This window comes from Natator depressus, chromosome 3 (genome assembly GCF_965152275.1).
Source record: "Natator depressus isolate rNatDep1 chromosome 3, rNatDep2.hap1, whole genome shotgun sequence".
Taxonomy (NCBI): domain Eukaryota; kingdom Metazoa; phylum Chordata; order Testudines; family Cheloniidae; genus Natator; species Natator depressus.
The window spans coordinates 185,712,665-185,737,752 of NC_134236.1; the positions used below are offsets into that span (position 1 = coordinate 185,712,665).

Here is a 25,088-nt window from a genome sequence, read left to right on the forward strand (position 1 = left end):
ATGGCGAACAGACTTGCTCTCTTTCAGCCCCAGGACTGGTGGAGTGTAAAGGTTGCTTCAGTCACCTTAAACTCTGGTCTTGCACCACGTGCAGCTCCGCTGGATGGGAGAATCTAACTCAGTATGTATTAGGTATCCCATCCCAAAGCTTTGGGGCCCCCCAGACAAATATGTTATCCCAGCTGATATTCTGTCCTCTTCTTGAATATGTCCCCCTTATTCTTTAGCCTGTGCTGCACACATACCATCCTGTTACTGTTAATCATTTTACAGATGAAATACTGTGGTAATTCTGACTTTTTGATTTAACTAGCCCTGGGTGTTAGTGTGTTGCAACTTTTGCATAATATTTTAATCTATACAAAACATTGCACCGCAGTTAGGAAGCTTGTTTTTTACTCTTGTTCATGACAATAAATAGTCCCCTTTCAGTTTTCTATGAATTGAAATAATACATGGGTCAAGACTTTCTGGGCCAATCGCATGTAAATTGAAATACCACTATGGAAGTCAATGGATCTATGCTGATTCACACCAGCTGAGGATCTGGCCAATTTCCAGTTATTCAGTATAAAATATCTTAAAAGACTAAATAACTCACTATAGGAGAGAGATTTATTTATTAAAAAACTTTGTACACCAAAGTATAAACTATTACATTTTAAACCAGAAATAAGAGAAGGTCTTACATATTACAAGGAAAATGTATTAATTCTTGAATTACTATGAACACTGTACATGAGAAACAAAAATCCAAGTTATAGAAAACAGAATTAGGACCAATTGCTTGAAAATATGGCATAAAACATAATAATCAAGCAAATGTGCTGAATTCTAGGTATACAGTTTTGTATTTCTGGAAGAGTAGCATTTAAATTCTGTCTAGAAATGCAATATCCCTCTACACAAAAACTAGTAGTACCATTCTGATAAACAAGTACTGATATTCATTCAGAAATATTTCTCAGTTTGATGATTTTCCTTTGAGAGTTTCACTTACTGTTGAAGTTTTTCTATCATATCCCATTTTTCTTGGAAAGATCACATGTTACTGTATGGTATGTTTTAAAAGTCTTTACATTTATCAGGTCCTTAAGAAACATCTAATGCAAAATATTTATGCCAAACCAGATTAAAAAACCAACTTGATAGTGCATAAGTGTCTAAAGAAATAATTTTTTATTGACCTTTATCCTTTCTTACAAGGCAATTAAAAAGAAGAAATACATTTTAACCTATCAGAAAGCTTTTATTTTGTATTTCATTAATGCTATATTATCTCTGAGATTCAGTGTAACTGTGCTAGAACTTAAAATCTATTATAAACAACACAGGAGATCACCTTTTAATTGTATGACCTACTTGGCTAGGAAAAGTGAAGTTTTACAAAATACTGTAAGCATATATTTCTTGTACAAAAGTGTAATATGTAGATGTCTAATCCAAGTACAGTAATTAAGGCAAGACTTTAGTCTTTTTACAGAAAGTGACAATATCCACATTATAATATGGAACACATGTATTAATTTTGAATTACAGGTATATTGTGTGAATTATAGATATTGATTTACTAAATAAATCTTTTTAAAAAAAGCAAAATCTATAAATAAAATAGTAAGTGCTTTCTTTAAGATAATATTCTTTGGCTGCTTTAGGTGCCTGTGAAGGGTTAATAACTAAAATGCGTAAGGTCCCACTATTATTGTTAATCTTAGCACTGAACTTGTACGATAGTTCAAACTGTTGACCGTCAGCATCTCCAGATCGACAATATGTTCTCTTGGTCCTGATAGTGATTTCACCAGTACAAGCATTGCACTTATTGCACTTGTTTGCTGAAAAAAAAAATAGCAAAGATAAAACTGTTTCATTCAGGCAAATCTGAAATCATTCTTTAGTTACCTCCAGACACTGCTTCACTGTAAAATGGTTCATCTCTGACATCATCAGATGCATAACTCAAGCATTATTTTAACATTCTAAAATAACCATGACAATATTAAACCGGATTGTTTGATGATTGTACATAGCAGATGCAAGGTAATATGTGAGGCAAAAATTGGATTTCAGGAGCTTATAAATAATTTTCCAAAAGGAACCAAAGAAAGGTGAGATCTCTTTCAAACATTTATAAAAGTAGTTGTTTTTGACATCTTATTCCATTTGCATCAGCCCAGTCTACAGAGAACCATCACAAAATGGTCAAATGACACGTGAATTCTAATTTCTGTGGTTTGTTTCCTGAAACTTTTATAATCCTCCTGAAAAATAAAGGTCTTCAAACCCCATCAAAATGAAACCTTTGCTGCAACCTTAGCTGCGGCGTTGCTACCACTCCATCATAATATGTTATGTATATTTTAATGAAAGCTGAGATTCTGATCTCATCATATGACTGAAGGAGCTGGGGCAATAGGCATGGATTTATAGTGCAAATGTCTTAATCCAGCTCTGGTCTGAGGTTAGAGCATTAGATCCCAGACTATGGCCATTTTTACTTTTTACAATAGAGAAAAGAAATGTCATACAAATAAAATATATTAAAAGCTAAGAGCCAATGGTGACCACTATAGTACAGATACACTGGAGAACAGAGTGAGGCATAAGGAATCCTTTCATAACTCTCCCCTCCAAATGCAGGACAGCCATAACCTGGATGCTGACCTTGGGAATGCAAGATGTAGAGGGGTGCCATCTGGACCTCTGGCAGGGATAGCAACCCCTCTCTGCATGCTAGGATATCTATGGTGGGTATATTTAAGCAGCTGAAGCAAAAGGGGGAAGCCCTCCCCTCATTCCCCCTTTCAGGGACTTAATGCCTACAGACACCATGCTGTGCACAGAGCAGAACCTCCTCCTTGCCAATCTCAGCATGGCTCTGCCTTATAAGAGTCATAATTGAACATCAGCTTTGACCCGTTACACTGAGGGCATCTTTCAGCCCCAAGGATAGACTGTCACTAAATCACATCTCAGTTTCCCCAAACCAGCAGTCTAATAGTTCATTTTCTGGTACCAAAGAATTCTTCTCCTAGCCGTTTGGTTGTCATATGGTCATTTGGGCATCTACAGCTCAGAAGACCACAGCAGTCTTTATAGCTCTCCTTTTTCATCAAGGACTTGCCTCTGTATTTATTTTCCAGGTGATTATAGTGAATACTTCCTCTTACGAAAGGGAACATAATTTGAAGACAATGGGTTTACATGGGAATAACTGAGGTCTTAATCTGTCTTGCTGAATCTTATTATCAGTGATGATGCACTGGATGAAAAGAACCCAACTTGATTCTCAGATCGGAGATTGAGTTTGCAGGGCTAATAGAAGAGAACATCTTTTTACTTGTAAAGTGAGCACATTTAATAGGGAAATTATAGAGAGACAATAAATTTAGGATGCCAAAATACCATTTTTTACAGAGCAGAATTGTTTTTATGGCTATGAAAAACAGCCAAAGCACTGTAGCACTTGGCTGTACCAACACATCTCCCAATTCTCTTTGCACCCTTGCACTGGTCTGCCTCCCTACAATACTTACTCGCAGGTAGAACTCTCCATTTTCATTTCCAGACTTAATCCGGAAAGTGTTTATAGTATTGGGATAAATAGTGGTTGCCTGAATTTGGAAGATATCAGAGGGCACTGTTCTGTCTGAACGGATGCTCATGTATTTGTACACAATAGAGTATGGCAGCTCTCGACAAATGGCATTGGAAACTGGGCAAACACAGCGACTGAAAAACAAACAAAAATGGATCAAACTTCATTCATGTGCAAATTAGCAAGATGCTCTTTCAGTTGTAATTAGCAATGCTGCCTATTAAGGATAATCCTACAAACTATGTGTGGTTTTTCTTACTTCTCAGATGTCAGGACATAAGGTTCTTGACAAGGATTTCTTGGGTAACAACGAAATCCACCATGATAATTCCAGCACATTTCATCCTCTCTGCATTCATTAGCAGTCTCACATTCATTTATATCTAGATAGGAAGGAAGGAACCATATCAATTTCCAGTCTAAGTAAATGTAGATGGAATGCAAAGTTGGTATGAAAAAACCTGTAGGGAGTGTTTTAGTTTAAAAACAAACAAAATGCCTCCTGCTTCTGCACTGAGGAAACCCAACACCTCTGCTCCCCACCTCTCTTCTAAGGCCTTCTGAAGTAGGATTCTTCTATGCAGAAACTGAATGTATTTATCGAGTTGACTCTTGGTTTAAATTGACTGAACACATCCAGTAGACCAGAGGTTCTTAAACTGTGGTCTGTGGACCACCAGTGGTCCGCGAGCTCCATTCAGGTGGTCCGTGGATAGTTCCCTCTAAGGTGTGTGCCTGGGCAGCTGCACACGAGAGAATGAAGGGCCACCCACCTAGTTAGTGGAGACAAGCAGGTCTGGATCAACTAATTAGGTGCCTGGACCCTGGAGAAGATGCACTTGTAAGGTGAGATGGTGGGGGGGGGGAGGGGAATAAGAGGTAGGTGAGAGCAGGCAGTGGGATGAGAAGAGGGAGTGGGGGTAATTTGGGATGTGTAGGGCTGTGGCGGCCAGAGAAAGTGATGACTTTCCCCTGCCCCAGGACTGAGGCTGCTGGGGAGAGAGGGCCCTCCTTCCCAGCCCCAGCTCAGGGGCTACCACGGCGGGGGAGAGAGGGAGAGACCCCACTCCTTCCCAGCCCCAGCTCGGGGGCTGCCACAGCAGGGGAGAGAGGGCACATCCATTGCATTAGAAAGGTAAGACTACTGATATTAAAATATGAGTTGTGTGCTTTTATTTGTAGAACAAAAAAAGTTAAGTTCTTTTTTAGGTAGTGCTTTTATCCAAAGCCCTTTACAATAGTTAGGTAATAGTACAAGCAACATTTGGAAAGATCATTAAGTGGTCCGCCGAGACCCTCAGCAATTTTCAAGTGGTCCGTGGAAAAAAAAGTTTGAGAATCACTGCAATAGACTAAAGAAATATATTAAATTATACTATATAGTACAAATGTACTGATGTATTAAGAGTTTGTTGAGATATTTGTTGTTAGAAGATTTCTGGTGGACAGGTAAAGGGTGGGCATCAATAAAGGAAGAGGATCAGGCTTAGTTTGTGGGGCCTCATTTATGCATTGCCTGGCTTTCAAAGGCTTATTTTAATTTTTATATACATAGAACATTCTGTCAATTAGGTTTTATTTAACTGATATATTTTTCATCTTTAACTCTTAAAGTTTTTTGTCTGAGAATACCCTTTGGTTTTTTAGAAAGCGTTTAAAATACAGATGGGTGCAAATCTGACCCAGGGTTTCCCTCCCACCACCTTCCTTTCATAGGTTTCTTGAACCTGAAGCTGGTAGAGCACTTACATTCTGTAGATTGACAGTAAGGAAGGTAGTAGATTGATTCTGGGGAAGAGACGGTTCCTGTGCTCCAGCCCTGATAGGGTGACTTACAGGGGGTGTACTGGGGTTTTGACATTCCCTTTACCCATCCAGGGCCACAACTGGCTCAGTGAGCCTCACCTATCTTCTTGACTTTCTAGTCTCTTGCCCCTACCCATATGCCTTCTAGTGGTTCTGCCAGTTTGCTGTGCCTGCCGTTTCTTCTCTCCCAGCCTTTGTGCCCCACTGTACCCATACCTACAAGCCCAGAGCTTATTCTCTAAATGTCGTTGGAGCCCAGCTGCCCTGTGCTGGGCTCCTGTGATGTTTTGCATTCAGTGTATGCCATGCCAACCCCATTTATCTGTAGATTGCAGCCTGTTCTAAACATCAAGTCATCTTTGTCTTGCATGACTGGTAGGGAACTAAATATGCCACAAGGCTTCAAATAATCAGAGACAGGAATGGAGATTCTACCTTTCTGATGGGGTTGGGTGTGTCCACCTGCCTCTTATACTTTCACCTCTTGCAGAAGGTGAAGGTCCTGTCCCAGAAGGCAAAGCACAGCAGTACCTGCTCTATCTCACCAGAGAGGAGTTGGGAGAAGCAGGGAGAATCTTCTAAGAGTGGTGCTGAAGGAGCTGGTATGTCAAAGAGCAAGGATTTGAGGGGAGTGAGTGGGTTTGTGAAGATTTCACCACTCTCTGACCCTCCTGATTGGAGCTATGAGTGCTTGCAGTTAGGGGAGAACAGCTGTGAGTGCAGCTGAGAGTGTCTGGAGCAGAAAAAGTGCAGGTAAGGGGAACGCTGGGCTATGAGGAGGTGGGGATGTTAAGGAAATAATGACTAGTGCACTTTCTGCTCATGTAGTCAGTATTAATGTTCAAGACTTTTCTTAAAAAGTGGCAAAAATGAGATCAAACAAGTCTGAAGGGTTAGCTGAATCTATAATTTCTGCCAAGACATACCAAAGTTTTCAAAACACCAAATAATAATAACAAATAACCCTCTAAAATTAATCACCAATCCATCCTCAAAATACTCAAAACCACTCATTATCCTTGAGAAGAACTGAATGAAATGTTTGAAGTTTCTAGACCAAATCTCTTAAAGGAGATGAGTTTCTAAAAAAACCCCACTCTTACAAAACTGAAAAGTTATTTTGTCAACTTAAGCTCTAGTTAAAAACAAACAAAACCAACTTAGTCTAAGACGACAGTATGCATGAGAAATTTATGGTGGAGGGCAGCTTGTAGATAAGAATTGTTATATTCAGATTTAGAACGGAAGCTTAGTTACAACTTCAGTTATGGAGTTACTGCGGAACCTCCAAAATAGTGACAGAATCCATGTGTGTTACTTCCTTGTTCTTTATTGAGAATAATTTGTAAAATTATTAAATTCTAAAAATCAAGACTGCTTCAACAATTTTATGGCTTATATAAAGTACAGCTCTTGTAATTAGTATACTGTGCTGTTTGTTTGATTTCACAATACAGACTACTTGCCGAGGTGAGAGATCACTTCTTGTATTTAACATAAGCCCCATCTGGCCTGTAGTAGAGGAAGGGAAAGAAAACTGATTTGAATGTTGATATGAGTACATTTGTTTTATAAATATACCATACAGTCAATATGCTTTTGAAAAATTGTCACACCTTTTTTCTGTTATTGGAAAGAACAGTTGTCTTTCACTTGTGGTGTGATGAGACTTAGGAGTCTATGTAAAATGAAACAGTTGATGTAAATCCATATTTAGATATGGAGACAAAGCTCTGTCCTTGCCTCCATGGGTCCCAAGTTTCCTGGTGGATTTCGCTAGCCTCAGAGGCTCACTGTGACCCTCTACGTAACCCTTCTCTCTAGAGACAAGGGTCACAGTCTATTGAGCCATTTTCATCATAAGCCAGCGAGGGAGGTGAGGAGAAGCTATCCTTCCTTGCACAGTCTCTGTTGTCTCCCAGTCTCAGTGATTAATCGGGGGCAAAGCTGGGGGGGAGCCCGGGCCCAACCTCCAGCACAGGGACCCTAATAGTATCAGCTATGGTAGCTGACCTTTTAGAAACATGACATGTACAATTCCCTGGGCTACTTCCCCCACAGCAGCCCTCACTTCCTCAAGCTCCACTTCACCCTTACCTCAGGGCCTCCTTCCTTGTGTCTGATATGGTGTGTACTACTCAGCCTCTCCAACAGCACAACTTCCTTCCACAGCTCCTGACATGCACACCCACCTGACTGACTGGGAGGCTTTTAACTAGTTTCAGCCAGCCCCTGATTGGCTTCAGGTGTCCCAGTCAACCTAGCCTTCTCCCTGCCTTCTGGAAAGTTCTTAATTGGCCCCAGGGGTCTTAATTGACCTGGAGCAGCTGCCATTTCACTTATCCTGGTACCAGGGATTTGTTTAGCCGGGAGCTAATATATCTATCTCCCACTACTTTTCTATAGCCATCTGGCCTTGCCCCGTCACATATCGCCCCCCTCTGCTCAACACCATAGAGTTGGGCAACTTGGGACGCCAGGCAGCATGCTCGTGACAGACCATCAGCTTTGCCATGGTGGCATCCAGCCCTGTGCCGTATGCGGAACTGGAATGGTTGGAGGGATAAGAACCACCTGGTGACCCTTGCATTCTTTTCCTTATTCCACTCCATCCACTGGAGGGGTGCATGGTCCGTCACAAGAGTAAATCGCCAGCCTAAGAGGTAATAACGCAGTGTCTCCATAGCCCATTTGACAGCAAGGCATTCTCTCTCGACTACTACATATTCCTGTTCTCTTGGGAGAAGCTTTCTGCTTAGGCAGAGGATCGGGTGTTACTCTTCTCCCACCATTTGTGACAGAACTGCCCCCAACCCCACCTCGGAAGCGTCTGTTTGTAAAATAAATTCCCTGTTGAAGTCCGGGGCTATGAGTACGGGGTCATTACAGAGGGCCGTCCAAAGGTCTGTGAATGCCCCCTCTCCTGCGTCGGTCCACTTTACCATGTCTGGACCTCGGGCCTTCACCAGGTCCATTAGGGGACTTGCCCTAGTGGCGAAGTGGGGAATAAAACATCAGTAGTAACCTACCACGCCTAGGAACGCACGGACCTGCTTCTTTCGGGTCGGCCGGGGCCAGTTTTGAATTGCCTCTAGCTTATTCGTTTGGGGCTTCACTATGCCCCTTACCACAATATATCCCAGATACCTAGCCTCTGCTAGCCCTATGGCACATTTAGCGGGATTAGCAATGAGGCCAGCCCGCCTTAAGGTGCGCAGTACTGCCTCAACTTTCTCCAAGTGGGTTCCCCAGTCTGGCATCTGGATGATGACATCATCCAGGTATGCAGCTGCATAACTAGTATGGGGGCACAGCAGCTTATCCATGAGGTGCTGGAATGTGGCTGGGGCCCCATGTAGCCCAAAAGGGAGGACGGTGTACTGGAATAGCCATCCAGGGTGGAGACTGCTGTCTTTTCTTTAACTTCTTTGGTCAGAGGAATCTGCCAGTACCCTTTTGTCAGATCCAGTGTAGTCAAGAATCGGGCACTACCCAGTCGATCAACCAGTTCGTCGATGCGTGGTATGGGGTATGCATCAAACTGGGATATTTCATTCAGTTGGCGAAAGTCATTACAGAATCTCATGGCACCATCAGGTTTAGGCACTAGAACAATTGGACTGGGCCACGGACTGTAAGATTCTTCAATAACCCCTAATTCTAACATTTTCTTTACTTCAGCCTTGATTTCTTCTCTTTTGGCTGATGGGATTCGGTAGGGTCTCAATGTTACCTTGGCTCCGGGGATCGTGCGGATATGGTGATAGGTCTCAGTCGTCCGTCCTGGTTTTGTAGAGAACGCATCTCGGTTGCGATTAATCATGTCGGCTGCCTCAATCTTTTGGATCGGCGTCAAGTCAGATGATATCCTTACTTGCTCGTGTAAGTTATCCTCCTGGGGAAGGGTCTCCTGCATGACTAAGCATGCCTCTCAATTGTGCCAAGGTTTTAGAAGATTGATGTGGTAAATTTGCTCTGATTTCCGGCGGCCTGGCTGCCGCACCTTATAGTTCACCTCTCCCACAGCTTCGATTACTTCATAGGGTCCCTGCCACTGGGCCAACAGTTTACTTTCTGCTGTGGGCACCAGTAAATTCACCCGATCTGCTGGTTGGAACCGTCAAAGCTTCGCCTGGTGATTATAATGGGTTTGTTGGGTCTCCTGTGCTCTCTCCAAGTGTTCCTGTACAACGGGCGTAACTCGGGCTTTCCGATCTCTCATCTGCAGTACATGCTCAACTATATTCCTTCCGGGATTTGGCTCCTCTTCCTAGGCTTCTCTGGCTATATCCAAGAAGCCCCGAGGGTGGAACCTATATAGTAGTTCGAATGGAGAGAAACCCGTGGAGGCTTGTGGAACCTCCCGGATGGCGAACATGAGGTAAGGCAATAGGGTATCCCAATCTTTCCCATCCCGGCTCACCACTTTCCTGATCATGGCCTTGAGGGTCCTATTGAACCTTTCCACAAGGTCATCTGTTTGCGGGTGGTATACAGAGGTCCGTAGGGTTTGTACGTGGAGCAATGAACAGAGATCTTTCATCAACTTGGACATGAAAGGTGTCCCTTGATCAGTCAATATCTCCTTGGGTAGCCCAACCCGGGCAAAGATCTGTACTAGCTCCTTAGCTATGGTCTTGGAAGCTGTGTTGCGTAGGGGAATAGCTTCCGGGTTGCATAGTCCAGTACAACAAGCACATGTTGGTGGCCCCGAGCTGTCTTCTCTAGGGGCCCTACCAGATCCATGGCTATCCGTTCGAAAGGAACCTCTATTATTGGAAGAGCTATCAAAGGAGCCCACAAGTGCGGGGGAGGGCTATGTAACTGACACTCCGGACAAGAGGTGCAGTATCGCCGGACATCTTCATGTACTCCTGGCCAGAAGAACCTCCGCAGGATCTGTGCCTGGGTTTTCTCTACCCCTAGGTGTCCTCCAAACAGGTGACTGTGGGCGAGACTCAATATGGCTTTTTGATGTTTTTGTGGCACCAGAAGTTGTTGTATCTCTTGCTCCTGCATTTGCACCACACGGTACAGGAGATCTTTCTTCGCTATAAAGTAAGGTCCGGGACCCTGGACCTTCCCATCCATGGGTATCCCATTGATCTCGGCCACCTCTTTCCTGGCGTTATCATACCTGGGGTCCTCCGCCTGGTCCCGCCCAAAAGTCTCTCTCCCGGGACTAACCTGCCCAAGCTCCCAGGGGCCGGCTTCTGCTTCTTCCAACGGCTTGCCGCCATCATGGCTGGGGGCAGCCTCTGGCTCACCTTCTGTGGTGGAAGTTTCTCTGTTGGCTGCTCGTGTCCATCTGCCTACTAGGGAGGTCTCCTGGCCCTGGGTCAGGATCCGGGTTCCCAAGGCCTTCGCGACCTTCCTCTCTTTATTTGTCTTCCGGGTCTTTCGGGGGGCTGAGAACAGATCCTGAGAAATCTCAGCGAACATCGGGGGTTGACATTCCCCCGGTGACGAGTCGCTGTCCTCAGGGTCCCCACCTCCCTCCAGCCTCTCCGGGGGGAGTAAATGATCAAATCCTGGATAGTTCCTCCCAATGACTACAGGATATGGGAGTTTAGGAACTATGCCCACCGTCACCTCAATGTGGTTTCCCTGAACCTCTATCTCCACTGGGATGGTGGGGTAATGGCTCATGGCCCCATGCACACACGTCACTGCTACGCGTTTGGCTTGTAGCAGCTGACTACTTTTTACCAGCTTACCCGATATGAGGGTGATAGCACTCCCAGAGTCCACAAGCGCTGTAGTCTCTGCTCCATTTATCCTCACTGGCCTGGTGTAATTATGTGGGGCTAATGCAACCCCCCTCCCAATCCCCCAAGTTACATTGCATAGGCTCCTCGGTGCTGGGACACTGTGCTGCTATGTGTCCCCACTCCCCACATGCATAACATCTATAATTGCCTTTAATCACTCCCCTATCCCGGGGGTTCGGGTTTAGTCCCGGGGTTCCCCCGGCTCAGGCCAATCCCTTCCTTCTGGGGTCCCTGCTGGTTTTCGCCCCTCCCCCCCTTCTTCCACCTAGGACTCCCCGGGGGTTTGGCTGCCCAACCTTCCAGGGTTGGGGTCGGGTGCTTGCTTCGAAAGGGGCCTTCCTTGGGTAGTCGGGTCAGTTCCCTGGCTGTCATCCGTCTTTCTACCAGTGTGATCATCTCGTCGTACGTGGACGGATTGTTCTGGCCTACACATTTGCGGAGATCTGGCGGCAGTCCCCACATGTAATGGTCTATGACCAGGGTCTCCAAAATCTCCTCCAGCCTGCACACCTCGGGCTGTAACCACTTCCGCGCGAGGTATATGAGGTCGAATAGCTGGGACCTCGCGGGTTTGTTCTCCTGGTATTTCCACTCATGGAACCTCTGGGCCCTTACCGCTGCCGTTACCCTGATCGTGCTAGGATCTCTGCCTTCAGACGGGTATAGTCAGTGGCATCCGTGGCAGGCAAGTCAAAGTAGGCCTTCTGGGCCTCTCAACACAAAAAAGGGGTGAGAATGCTGGCCCACTGCTCCTGGGGCCACGCCTCATGCTGAGCAGTCCTTTCAAATGAGAGGAGATATGCCTCTATGTTATCTCTTGACGTCATCTTTGGCAGACAACCAGTGGCCCTCAGGGTTCGCGTCCCGTCAGACCCCCGGGCCTGGGTGGTGAGGATCTTCAGCTAGTCCACCACCTCTCTCAAGAGGGCACGATCTTGGGGCACCTGGCTCATCAATAATTGATTGGTTTCCTGCTGTAGCTGCATAGACTCCTGCTGTGCCATTGCCTGAACCCGGGTGGCCTCCTGTTGGGCTGCCATGGCTTGTACCAGAGCTCTTACCACCTCCTCCACTGTGGTACAAAGCAAACAAACAAACAAACAAACAATCCAAAACCCCAGCGCACTTTTTTGTTTTTGTAAAAAAACCTCTTTCTTCCACCACGCTGTGAACGAAATCCCACTCCTGACACCAGTTGTGAAAAGCTCTGTCCTTGCCTCCGTGGGTCCCGCGTTTCCTGGCAGATTTCGCTAGCCTCAGAGGCTCTACGTAACCCTTCTCTCTGTAGAGACAAGGGTCACAGTCTATTGAGCCATTTTCATCATAAGCCAGCGAGGGAGGTGAGGAGAAGCTATCCTTCCTTGCACAGTCTCTGTTGTCTCCCAGTCTCAGTGATTAATCGGGGGCAAAGCGGGGGGGGGGAGCCCGGGCCCACCCTCTACTCCAAGGTCCAGCCCAGGGATCCTAATAGTATCAGCTATGGTAGCTGACCTTTTAGAAACATGACATGTACAATTCCCTGGGCTACTTCCCCCACAGCAGCCCTCACTTCCTCAAGCTCCACTTCACCTTTACCTCAGGGCCTCCTTCCTTGTGTCTGATATGGTGTGTACTACTCAGCCTCTCCAACAGTGCAACTTCCTTCCACAGCTCCTGACATGCACACCCACCTGACTGACTGGGAGGCTTTTAACTAGTTTCAGCCAGCCCCTGATTGGCTTCAGGTGTCCCAGTCAACCTAGCCTTCTCCCTGCCTTCTGGAAAGTTCTTAATTGGCCCCAGGGGTCTTAATTGACCTGGAGCAGCTGCCATTTCACTTATCCTGGTACCAGGGATTTGTTTAGCCAGGAGCTAATATATCTATCTCCCACTACTTTTCTATAGCCATCTGGCCTTGCCCCGTCACAATACCTGAACAACTTGCTTGATTTTTAGAGGTACTCATCTCTCTCTGTATCAGGCTGCTTGTTTAAGTGCCTAACTATGGATGTAGGGGTCTAAATTTACTACACACCCATGTTTGAAAATTTTGTTCTGAAATCATAAAAATTCCAAGAGAGAGATCAGAATTTTTAAAAAAATGTAACTCATGTAAGTTATGTGGCAATTGTCAAGCAATGTCGTACCCTTTCTTACTCTAGTATATGGGTAATCCTGTTACAAAAGATACACACATACACTATTGCAGTACTTTAAAATGTTAAAATCAGTTCACTTACCTTGACATGTTCTAGCTCCTACTACCTGGTATCCCTCAGGGCAGATGCATGAAAATTTCCCAGGCTCATTGACACACTGATACTGGCATATGTAACTTGAAGTTCTGCATTCATCAATATCTGGAGAACAGCAAAATAGCTTGAACTTATTGTCTTAAAAACCTGTCTTCTCACAGAAAGTATTAATATATTAATTTATAATTACTACACATTAGCTTTAACAGAAGTAAAATATATCCAGTCTGAAAGAAGGAAGTTCTCCATAATCTGAAATGAATGCGCTATGCTTAAGCAACTTAAAGTTGTCACCAAAAAAGCTAATTCTACTGGGTATATGTAACTCTTTCTAAAGATCAGATTTTTAAGAAATATACTCTAGGAAACAGAGATTAAATGACAAAGTGTTCAGAACAGGTTTGGGAAAATAATTTTAGAAAGTCATTTTTTAGTGTTCCAAAATGTGGGTGGTTCCCCCCCCCCCCCAACCCTTGATCAAAGCATTGACCACTTTGGTTATTAGTTCAGGGAAAATATTTTGCCCTGACATATGTATGCAACTCCCAGTGTAATCAAGGTGAACTGCTCTTGAGAAGAGGATAAGGATCATTTTCTCCCTTCAAATAGTATTGGCTGCATCCTATTCTCTTTTGGCTTCCGTAGCTTTCCCTAACTGATTAGCTGTCAGTAAAAGCAATTTAGGATGGAATTTAATTTTATTTAACAACTTATGTGATATTTCTGAAAAAATAGATGAATCAATAGAATTAGGGGGTGTCTTGACATTAGCATAATGTGTTTTATCATATTGGAGACCTGAGCTTAGTCTTTTACTCTTGGACTGGGAGCTCTTTGGAGACATCATGTCTAAGGCTTGCTCCTGCTCCCTATGATCCAGTGGGGCTCGGACAGAGAAAATTAAGTGCTGATTGTATAATCGTCAGGAGATGTATGCTGTTTGGACATCCACTTGCATAAAAGCAACTCAAAGGCACAACTGTCTCTTCTTTAGAATGACAAATGTAAGAGGATTTGTTTAGAGCAATTTTACACCACACAAAGTTATCCTTGTTTAGGTTTGCCTTCATTTCTAGTTTGTCATGATCATCTGTATTAGATCAAACACCATTCAAGTTAGTTTCAGGAGTAAGTTTTCAGAAGTGTGTCCCCCAACCCAGGTGTTGCCTGAAAAATGTGTGTATGCAATTTTGTGTTTGCAACTGAATTGTGAGTACACATCTGAGTAGCAGCATCTCTACCTACCTGAATATAGGTACAATTACTCACACTTGTGCCTGCAATTCATTCTGGCAGGTGCAAAAATATGTCAAATTTTATGGCTGCAAATTTTATGGCCACTAATAGGGATGCCAGACCTCAGTCTGACTAGAACCACCCCATACCTCTTAATTCACAGAATAACTTCTCAGAAAAATGGCAGTTATCATGTACTATCATCTTTCTATTATGACATTATGTATAAAGCGTAGTTTACCTTCACAGTTGATTCTGTCACTGCTTAACTCAAATCCCGGATTACACTGACAGATAAAAGAACCAAGTATATTGTAGCATTGTTGTGCACATGGGTTGTTGGCATCACATTCGTTTATATCTGAAAGGAAAGGTTACATATCTTCATGCACATCTTGTTCTTTGTATCTGATAATTAAGATGATCAAATTATTAGTCCTTAGATTGGGTCCACCACTTTGCAAAAGTTAGAAGAATATATCAATAAAGATTTTGCAGTTGCTGGAACAGTGTCAGATCTGTGCTCTTCATTCCTTGTAGAAAAACTGGAATATTTTTCCAGGAATGAGAGTTATTCTAACATGTAATGAACTCTTCCAAAAATGTTTAGTACAGCTATTAAACTCCACATTCCAGCATCTTTTTTTCCAGGTATGAAATGCCAAGTCTATAAATAATTGATATAAGGAACACATACTGATAAGACCTCTCAGCATGCAGTGGTTAAGATTTTATCTGAGATATTTATTACTCTTAAAATCTGTTCCTTTAAATTCCATTACAATTATAACATGAGCCGTTTAGACCAGTAGAGAGTTTTGCAGAGCTCTAAGGCATAGACCATATTGGGGGAAGGCATTTTTTTGATGCTAGATTCTTTCCATGATGTGCCCATCTTAAGAACATGTGTGAGGATACTGCAATCTGAAAAAGGGGGCATTTTCAATGGAAAGTTATGCACAGGAACCTGCAATACCCCTCTCTGGAGTCTTTAACACTTATTTTCCATACACCGTTGACTAATTTATTTATAGGTTTCAGACTAACAGCTGTGTTAGTCTGTATTCGCAAAAAGAAAAGGAGTACTTGTGGCACCTTAGAGACTAACCAATTTATTTGAGCATAAGCTTTCGTGAGCTACAGCTCACTTCATCGGATGGTAGCTCACGAAAGCTTATGCTCAAATAAATTGGTTAGTCTCTAAGGTGCCACAAGTACTCCTTTTCTTTAATTTATTTATGTGTACCAACTTGAATATAGATTTTTAGTGTACACAGAAGAGGAATACAAGAGAAAATACTTTTCATTCACATCCTAATGTGTTTTGTCAGATGCAACCATTATTGAACTTTTACAGTTTTAATATATAAACATTCAGGCGCAGATATAACTAATACAACTGACAAAATTCACTTCTCTATCAAAATGTCTATTAAAATCAACCATTCATCAAAAATTCAACTGGAGAGTAAAACATTTAGCCCATATATGTTTAAAAAGTGGATAGGGAGGAATGTCTGTGAAGCATTTTTTCTGTTAAATAGTTTTTGATAAAAGTGCAGTGACATTTGTGAGAACAATGTTATCAGAAACACTAAACAAAAAGACAGAAAAAACAAACTTATGTACATGCTTCTCTAAAGTTTATCCACTCTCAAGAGATACAAAAGTTGTTACATGAATGTATCCACTCTGGATTTCTGAGGTGTCATACGAATATTACAGCTAACAGAGATACCCATTGCAAACAACAGTTCGCCACATAATATAGCAAAAATTGCAATCAGCCATTTGTAAAGTTTCCTTTTGAGATGAGACATGTTGAGCTTCGAGGCTGGTAACAGGAGAAGGATGTGCTGTAAAGGATCTTTCACATTTCTTGGTGCTATAGTAATACAAATACCTGAAGAAATATTCCTTGTAAGCTATGGGTTCCCCTCTGCTCACACAGCTTGGAGAGAATTGAATGGTTCAGTACCTGTGAAGGGATCTGGGGATGGGAAAGTGTGTGGAGGGTGTCTTCCTTTTCACAGCCACCCCAGGAAGCTGCCTCTCCCGTTGCACTGTGGGCGTGTTCCACTCAGCAACAGTGGAGTGGAGCGAGGGGATAGGAAGCAGCCAGGGGGAATAGCAGCTCTGTGTGATGTATACCACCTCAAGACAATCTGAAATTATAACTAAACCACTGTAAAAGTAGAAGTAGCTTGCCTTCTGTGGCATTTCAACACCATGGAGAAGGTCTATGTATGTATATGGCATATCGCATGGCAATGCTTTGGAGCAGTGGTGGCAGCTGTGAAACCCCTGGAGAAGCCCAGTGATTGGTGGGCTTGTTCCCTGCCAGACACAACATCCATACGTTTCAATGGCCAATTCCCTTCCCAAATCATCATACCCTGAGTAAAATCTCAGCTCCACTCATGTCAATGGCAAAAACTCCACAGATTTCAGTGGGGCCAGGACTTCTGCAACATCCTCTCTTGGGGCCTGAAGATCTGTTTTCCCCTGATGGTCATTTCAACCTCAAAGTGGGGGAGGATTTAGCTTTATGTATCATATAACCATTTAGCTTAGTCATATTCAGTCAAAACAGATCTCCCCCTGCCCACTTACTCATTAATTTGAACCCACACAATAGCAGTGGATGAAATGGAAACATTAGTTCCCTTCTTCATAAATTCTTTCATGGACTGCATGTATCTTCATTGGTGTGACTGAGTAGTTTTTGCCACATATGGAAATAAATCTATTCTTGGCTCCTGGAAAATCACCTTTTTTATCTGCTTCACTTTCGAAATAACAGCCCTCTACCAAAAAGTTACATTCAACATGACTATTTCTTTTAGTATTTTGCACCTCATTAGGCAAATCTGCTTGCAGCCCAATGTCCTCCTTTCTTCTTCTTAACTCTAAGTCTTCCAATAAAAAATCCTGTAGATTCCATCAAACTCAGTAACGGTCTATTGGCTCATAGAATCATATAATATTAGGGTTGGAAGAGACCTCAGGAGGTCATCTAGTCCAATCCCCTGCTCAAAGCAGGACCAACACCAACAAAATCATCCCAGCCAAGGCTTTATCAAGCTGGGCCTTAAAATATTCTAAGGATGGAGATTCCACCACCTCCCTAGGTAACCCATTCCAGTGCTTCACCACCCTCCTAGTGAAATAGTGTTTCCCAATATCCAATCTAGACCTCCCCCACTGAAACTTGAAATGATTGCTTCTTGTTCTGTCATCTGCCGCCACTGAGAACAGCCGAGCTCCATCTTTTGGAACCCCCCTGTAGGTAATTGAAGGCTGCTATCAAATCCCCCCTCACTCTTCTCTTCTGCAGACTAAATAACCCCAGTTCCCTCAGCTTCTCCTCGTAAGTCATGTGCCCAAAGCCCTCTAATCATTTTCGTTGTCTTCGGCTGGACTCTCTCCAATTTATCCACATCCCTTTTGTAGTGGGGGGACCAAAACTGGACACAATACTCCAGGTGTAGCCTCACCAGTGTCGAATAGAGGGGAATAATCACTTCCCTTGATTTGCTGGCAATGCTCCTACTAATACAGCCCAATATACTGTTGGCCTTCTTGGTAACAAGGGCACACTGCTGTTTCATATCCAGCTTCTCATCCACTGTAATCCCCAGGTCCTTTTCTGAAGAACTGCTGTTTAGACAGTTGATCCCCAGCCTGTAGCGGTGCATGGGATTCTTCCTTCCGAGTGCAGAACTCTGCACTTGTCCTTGTTGAACCTCATCAGATTTCTTTTGGCCCAATCCTCCAATTTGTCTAGGTCACTCTGGACCCTATCCCTACCCTCCATCATATCTACCTCTCCCCACAATTTAGTGTCATCTGCAAACTTGCTGAGGGTGCAATTAATCCCACCATCCAGATCATTAATAAAGATCTTGAATAAAACCAGCCCCAGGACCGACTCCTGGGGCACTCTGCTTGATACTAGCTGCCAACTAGACATGAAGTCATTGATCACTACCCATTGAGCCCGACAATCTAGCCAGCTTTCTATCCACCCTTTAGTCCATTCATCCAATCCATACTTTTTTAACTTGCTAGCAAGAATACTGTGGGAGACCGTATCAAAAGCTTTGCTAAAGTCAAGATATATCACATCCACTGCTTTCCCCATATCCACAGAGCCAGTTATCTCATCATAGAAGGCAATCTGGTTGGTCAGGCATGACTTGCCCTTGGTGAATCCATGTTGACTGTTCCTGATCACCTTCCTCTCCTCCAAGTGCTTCAAAATGGATTCCTTGAGGACCTGCTCCATGATTTTGCCGGGGACTGAAGTGAGGCTGACTGGTCCCTTTTTAAAATATGGACACTTTTTGCCTTTTCCCAATTGTTGCAAGGATCCCTTTAGCATTTTATTTACAATCACACTAGTCCTCAGCATGCCCCAAATCACTCATTTTAATTTTTAATACTATTTCCCAAGGATTCATATTTGAAATGCCAAGTCGTGTTTTCTTTTATCATGTGCTGCAGTGAATTAACCTTAGCTGTAAGAACTTGGCATTTCTTTCCCCAGTTTCCAGTTCTGCCTGATTCTGATCTCAAGCTGCTGTAAATCAGAAGTAACTCCATTAAAGTCAATGGAGCACTAGTGTAAAACCAGCGTAACTGAGAGGAGAGTCAGGCCCAAGATTTAATAATGAATTCAGTACCCTGATGACCAGATTGCCAAACTCATGGCCCACAGAAACCAGTCTGCCAACAAAATAATCCATTTTCAAAGTGAGTCTCCATTTTTGTGTCCAAGGATTCTGTGTTCCTCAAGATTATTACTTTAATTAGTTCCAAGAGTCTGTAAGCCTAGGAAAGCATGACATACTTTAAAGTATTCTGTCCGGTGACTTGAGCTGATGAAAGCTAGCAATGAGTCAGTAGTTGTCTTTTGTAACCACATTGGCTGGTTCATATGGATATACAGAAAAGTGCTTACCTACACAAGTGTGATTGTTGGCTGCTAACTGGAACCCAGAGTTGCACTGGCAGTAATAGGAACCTGGAGTGTTCACACATCTATGGTGGCAGTATGGAGGGAGATTGCATTCATCTATGTCTGTTACCATAACAAGAGCAAAACAGTAAAAATGTTAGCTCAGATGTAATAACAAAAGTTCACTGTTGCCATCTTGTGCCCAAATAAATAGTGTAAAGTGATCTGATTAAATGAAAAGAGAGAAGCTAATTTGCAACTCAATTCTGCTCCAACTTAAGTTCCCTCCTTTACTTCAATGGGAGCAGCATTGTGTTTTCTCTTGTCTTCATGTCTTAAGTTTCGTTAAAATCAGCTTTACACTGAGTGTGTTTGCTCAGCCAATGATGTCAATACACATAAACATTATCCTTTATTCAGTGTTTAAATTACACCCTTACTGTAGTATTGATCTCTGTATTTGTTCTGTAAACTTAGAACATGCTTCCTGACCAGATCTTGACCAGACATAAAGTGGACGAGCAGAGTGGCTCTCATGATCCTTTCCTGTACAAAAGTACACATAGCAGCAACTTAATGCTAAACCTCTGTAGCTCCATTAGCAATTCAGAATCCAAGCACTCTCTCTGTCCCCAGTCCATGGGAGTGACAGGGGTCTGAAGTGAGCAGGGAAAGAAGCGGAGAGCTGGGATTTCAGGGGAATGTGGGCTCCATCCCCCCACAGGACTTGGCCAGCTACTCAGAAGACTCCCCTCACTCCCCACCATCTCTTCCTAGGCAAGACAGCACAGCAGTTCCCTATAGCCACTGGCTGCCGGCCCCTGGCTGTGCTCTCTGACTCTGTGGAGGAAATAAGATTGCATGATTGAAGCCAATGCTATCTCAGGCAGTATTAACTTTCCCTGCAGACTGGCCATAACTCTGGGGTGGAGCATGCTGCCTTTCCCAGTTTCAGCATTCCTAAAGTGCAGCCGAGCGGGTATTCCACCTACAAACTGTATAAAGTGTTCAACAGCCCTACCTTGACCTCTTGGCACGTTGCAAGCTATGCATGGGTCAAGCCACAGGCACTGATGGGCCTCTGCCTCAGCTCATGTGCATCTGCAGAACAGTTTCTATGACTAATAGCTAAGTTGGCCATGCATGCACGGGAGAATCTTCTTTAGCTTAGCAAAAGAAATCCATGCAAAGTCCTATGCATGTAGAGAATGTGATCTCTAAAAGGCTCAGCACTCAGTCAAATAAATCCCAGTTTTCACTGGAACACAGTGAAAGGCAGTTCTCATTTTCATGCCAAATTTAGAGTTTCCTACCCCCAGCTGTTTCTGTTGTAGATATGTTTTTAAAGATGTATTTTTTTACAATGGGGAAAGTGTTCATTTTTTCACTTTAATATTCAAAAATGACTTTACCCCTTTTTTCAAAAACTTAGTAGTCTCATGTCCAAAAGCTGAGAATTTTAGACAGTTATGAGTGATGGGAAACAGGGCTTCAATTGGACAGGGTTTGGCAATCTTAACTACAGGGGGTGCTCACTACAGCTCTTGTATTTCAGAGAAACAGTAGTCCCATTGAATCTTTTCAGTTCCATAAGACTATGCTTGTGCTTAAAGTTACTCCTCTGTGTGTATATATTTGCAAGCTCAGACCCTAAGTCAGTGTGAGTTTAGTGTGAAGGACTTGGCTATACCATTTGTGTGCATGATTCTATGAAAGACTATGGGAAACCTTAGCTAGGCAGGATTCAATCAGAGAACCAAATTTTCTGTTTGAAAGAATGTTGCCAAAAAAAGTTTCCTTGTATCTGCAGTCTCCATGTTTCAGAAAATAATATCTTTATTGCATCTGAACAAACTTTATAAAAAAATCAAACCCTTAAATCAAATAATAAAAAAAAAAACCTCAACCAGACACATTTTTTGAGTAAATTAAAAATAAATTAAAGTTAGAAAAGGGTCTTTTTCTGTCTTCAAGCCAGAAAAAGTCTGGAACAATTTTGTTCAAACTTTAAAGGATAATTTCCTCCCAGGATAAGAGACTTTATCAAGGTTTTGCCCCAAATGATTTTTTCTGGCTCACTTAGGAGTGGTTTTATTATGAAGTGCTGACAGTACTTAACTGTAGCATTGTTTTTGCGCTGTTTTATACTCTGACCTAAGTCACAGGGGGAAGTAGGAGAAGGGAAACTTTCCCTTCTAGAGAGCGTATGTATATTTTAATTTAAACATACATATAAAACTTTGACTTTTAGTAATTTATCATGATGGTTCTTTACTTTCAATGTTACATTAGACCTTTATGTACAAGCTGAACCCTAATTCTGTTGAAATGAAAAGGAGTTACTGTACAATGGGAATATACCTTCTAGTGAAAGCATAACTTTTTTTTATAAGAATCAACAACTTGTCAAAATGATTCCCCTATCTATATGCCAAACTACCCATCCTGGTCCTGCACAGAAAACTGGCAAATATAAGTCATTGAGAATCTTTCCATCGACTTCAAGCCAGGGGGTGTGACAGCATCCCCAGCACCCTAGTTCCAGCACCTATGCCATCACCTTGTCTGATCCAGTGTATATTGCAGAGGTACTATTAGACATCAGCTAATGATATGCCTTTTATTCTACTATTTCACACTTTTCTTACATGTGACAAATGTATGGCCTAACCTTGTGGCCCTTGTGAAGGCAAAACTTCCAGTGAAGTCAAGATTTGAATCCAGTTCCTTCATGAATTAGGGCTTATTATTATGCGAGTAGTTCAGAGTTTACAGCCCCTGCTCTTGGCTCTCAGGGATTCAGAACAGTGGCTGATATGTCACAAAGATAAGACATCTGGACCCAAAATTTCCTCTGAGTATAAGTTCTTCAAGGCAGGGACTGTGTTGTCTTGTGTGTCTACACAGTGCCTAGGCCTGTAACGCTGGATCTAACTCTTACTAAAGTCAATGGAAAGACTCCCACTGATATTAATGGGAGTTGCACTTGGCTCACAATTGTGCCGAGGGCAATCGGGCACTACCCCCATACAAGTAATAAATATAGTAACAGCTAACTTCAATTAAAAGTATTGAAAATGCTTAAAATAGTTTGCAGCTACATCCTTTAGAAACTATTTACTTTTCATCCATCATCTTTCTAAACAGGCCCTCTGACAGCAATTCTGGGCCCCAGGGCAGAACAGTCAATGGGCCCCCAGCCTGCGCGGATGTGTCCGCCTGACATTTAGGTGGTGATGCCGCCTGCGCTGGCTGGTGCCCAGCAAGCTGCTGCCAGCTGTGCTGCTGGGCATGCTCTTCTGGCATGGCCATGGCTTCTACGCACCCACCTGGCTGCCTTCGCCGCTGCTGGGACCATCCTGCGTGTGCCTAGGAGCCCTGACAGAGATGACTAGTGGGAGGGACTCAAAGAGGGGCACCAGCTAAGGGGAGGACATGTGACACCCCCACAAGACCCCTCCCACGTTACTCCTCCCCACCCTAAGCCCAGCCTGGGCCCCCCACGCTCTCCCCAGCCCACATTACCTGAGTGGGGGGGCTCTGTTCTCCTGCTGTGCCAGCCCTGCTGTTCAGCTGCTCTTCTGGCCACCAGGCCCTGGAGCCATTCCCAAATGCTGCATGGTGCAGCACAGCAGCTGCCTGGGAGAGTGTCTGGCTGCGGCAGCAGCAGGCCACTCCCCTCAGGCTCTGCTTCTGGTGATAGTGGCCAAGTGAGCCGGAGTCCCCTGCCCTCCCTGGCATGCTCAGAGTCAGCTCCTGTCCCCAGGAGCTGAGCCTGGGCAGGGAGAGGGCTGCCGCTGTTGCCGCTCCCTGCCTTGCCCAGGCCTAGCTTCTGGGGATGGGAGCTGACTCTGAGCATGCCAGGGAGAGTTCTGGCTCGCTCGGCCACTGTCACTAGAGAAGCTGAACCCCAGGGCAGCTGCTGCGCTGCACCAGGCAGCGTGGCCAGAAGAGGAGAGGTTCTGTCCCCTCCTTTTCCCTTCCGGCTCTGGCCCCACCCCTTTCTCTCCCCAGCCAAGGCTGGCTGCTGGGTCGAGTGCCCTGAGCAGGTGTCTGGGGAGAGTGGGTGGCCGACCCTTCCTGCCCCCCGCCCCCGGTGTCACCTCTGAGCCCTGAGCTACAGCGGTGAAATATGGGCCCCCCTGGCCCTTTTAAATTACCCTGGCCCCTGGGCAATTGCCCCCTTTGCCCACCCCGTTGGCAGGCCTGTTTCTAAACTATGTGGAGTTACTTTATAATTCCACATAAAGTTTGAAAATGAACCTTGATAGCCAATGAACATCGCTTATGCTAGTTCAGAACTTACCAACACACTGTTCCCCTCGTTTCTGGTAACCTGAGGGACACTGGCAGCTGAAAGACCCTCTTAAATTGACGCATACTTGATCTGCCCTGCAGTTATGGGTTCCTGTTGCACATTCATCTATATCTTCATAAAAAAGCAAACACAACATTAGTCAGAAACTTTGGTTCAAATTTAAAAAATTTTACCCATCTCCAAACCATGCTTTAAATGAAGATAGCAAGTTTCAAATCCATTCAAAAGATTTTTATGCCAGGGTTTATTCTATTTACAGAACACACAACACTGTTGTGACATTCCCCTCTGGTGTTATCTGGACTGGTGATCTGCTAGGTCACTCCAATCCTTGACTCTGGGAGCCAGCCTTACCCTGCTCTGCTGTGAGAACCCCCACTCATGGGCTGTTCACGCACAGCCTCTGGTAAGCTGCTCCTTGGATTGTGCAACTGAATGACACTAGCCAATACCTCCGATCTCAGACACAACCCTAGGAACCTCCATCTTGCAGTGCCCAGTTTTGCCCACTGGATGCTGCAAGCTTATATGAGTTTGTCAATTTAACAAAAAAATTAATATGTACCAGGCTTGTTATCCTAAGGGAAGTCTCTGACATGCTTCAAACCAAATGCACTGCTTCAGGCAGAATAAACAAACAGATTTATTACTACAAAGATAAATGTTAAGTGACTATGAATCAAAGCATAACAAGTCAGGTTTGGTCAAATGAAATAAAAGCAAAATGCATTCTAAGCTGATTGTAAGGGCACTGAAAGTGTTACGAACTTAGATGCTTCTCACCACAGGCTGGCTGGTTGCTCTTCAGCCAGGCTCTCCCCTTTGATCAGCGCTTCAGTCATTTGGTGTGGTGTCTGTAGATGTAGGTGGAAAAGAGAGGAAGAGCATGGCAAAGTCTCTCCCTTTTATAATATTCTTTCTTCCCTCTTGGCTTTGCCCTCCTGCCTTCAGAGTCAGATGAGCATTACCTCATCACGGTCCCAAACTGGCCAAAGGAAGGGGGGGTGACTCACTCAAGAGTCCAACAAATCCTTTTGTTGCTGCCTAGGCCAGCATCCTTTGTTCCTGTGAGGCTGGGCTGGGTTTGTCCCATACCTGCCCTGATGAGGTTTGAACTGCCTCTCTTCTTTTGGAGAGTTTTTCACTGGGCTTATTTTACGCCATG

The 25,088-nt window shown here is 43.8% G+C and overlaps 1 protein-coding gene across 2 annotated transcripts in view; it reads right to left on the reverse strand.

The window, feature by feature from the left end:
* Window positions 1-687: 687 nt before the first annotated feature.
* EFEMP1 (EGF containing fibulin extracellular matrix protein 1) overlaps window positions 688-25,088 on the reverse strand; it is a 94,250-nt gene continuing 69,849 nt past the window's right edge. For both annotated transcript variants that reach the window (XM_074949487.1, XM_074949486.1), the window contains exons 5-11: window positions 23,912-24,034; window positions 19,609-19,728; window positions 14,887-15,006; window positions 13,395-13,514; window positions 3,858-3,981; window positions 3,537-3,732; window positions 688-1,835 (exon numbers count right to left, since the gene is read on the reverse strand). In XM_074949487.1, the coding sequence (XP_074805588.1) occupies window positions 1,677-1,835; window positions 3,537-3,732; window positions 3,858-3,981; window positions 13,395-13,514; window positions 14,887-15,006; window positions 19,609-19,728; window positions 23,912-24,034 (962 nt within the window). In that variant the 3' untranslated portion in view covers window positions 688-1,676. The remainder of the gene's footprint in view (window positions 1,836-3,536; window positions 3,733-3,857; window positions 3,982-13,394; window positions 13,515-14,886; window positions 15,007-19,608; window positions 19,729-23,911; window positions 24,035-25,088) is intronic.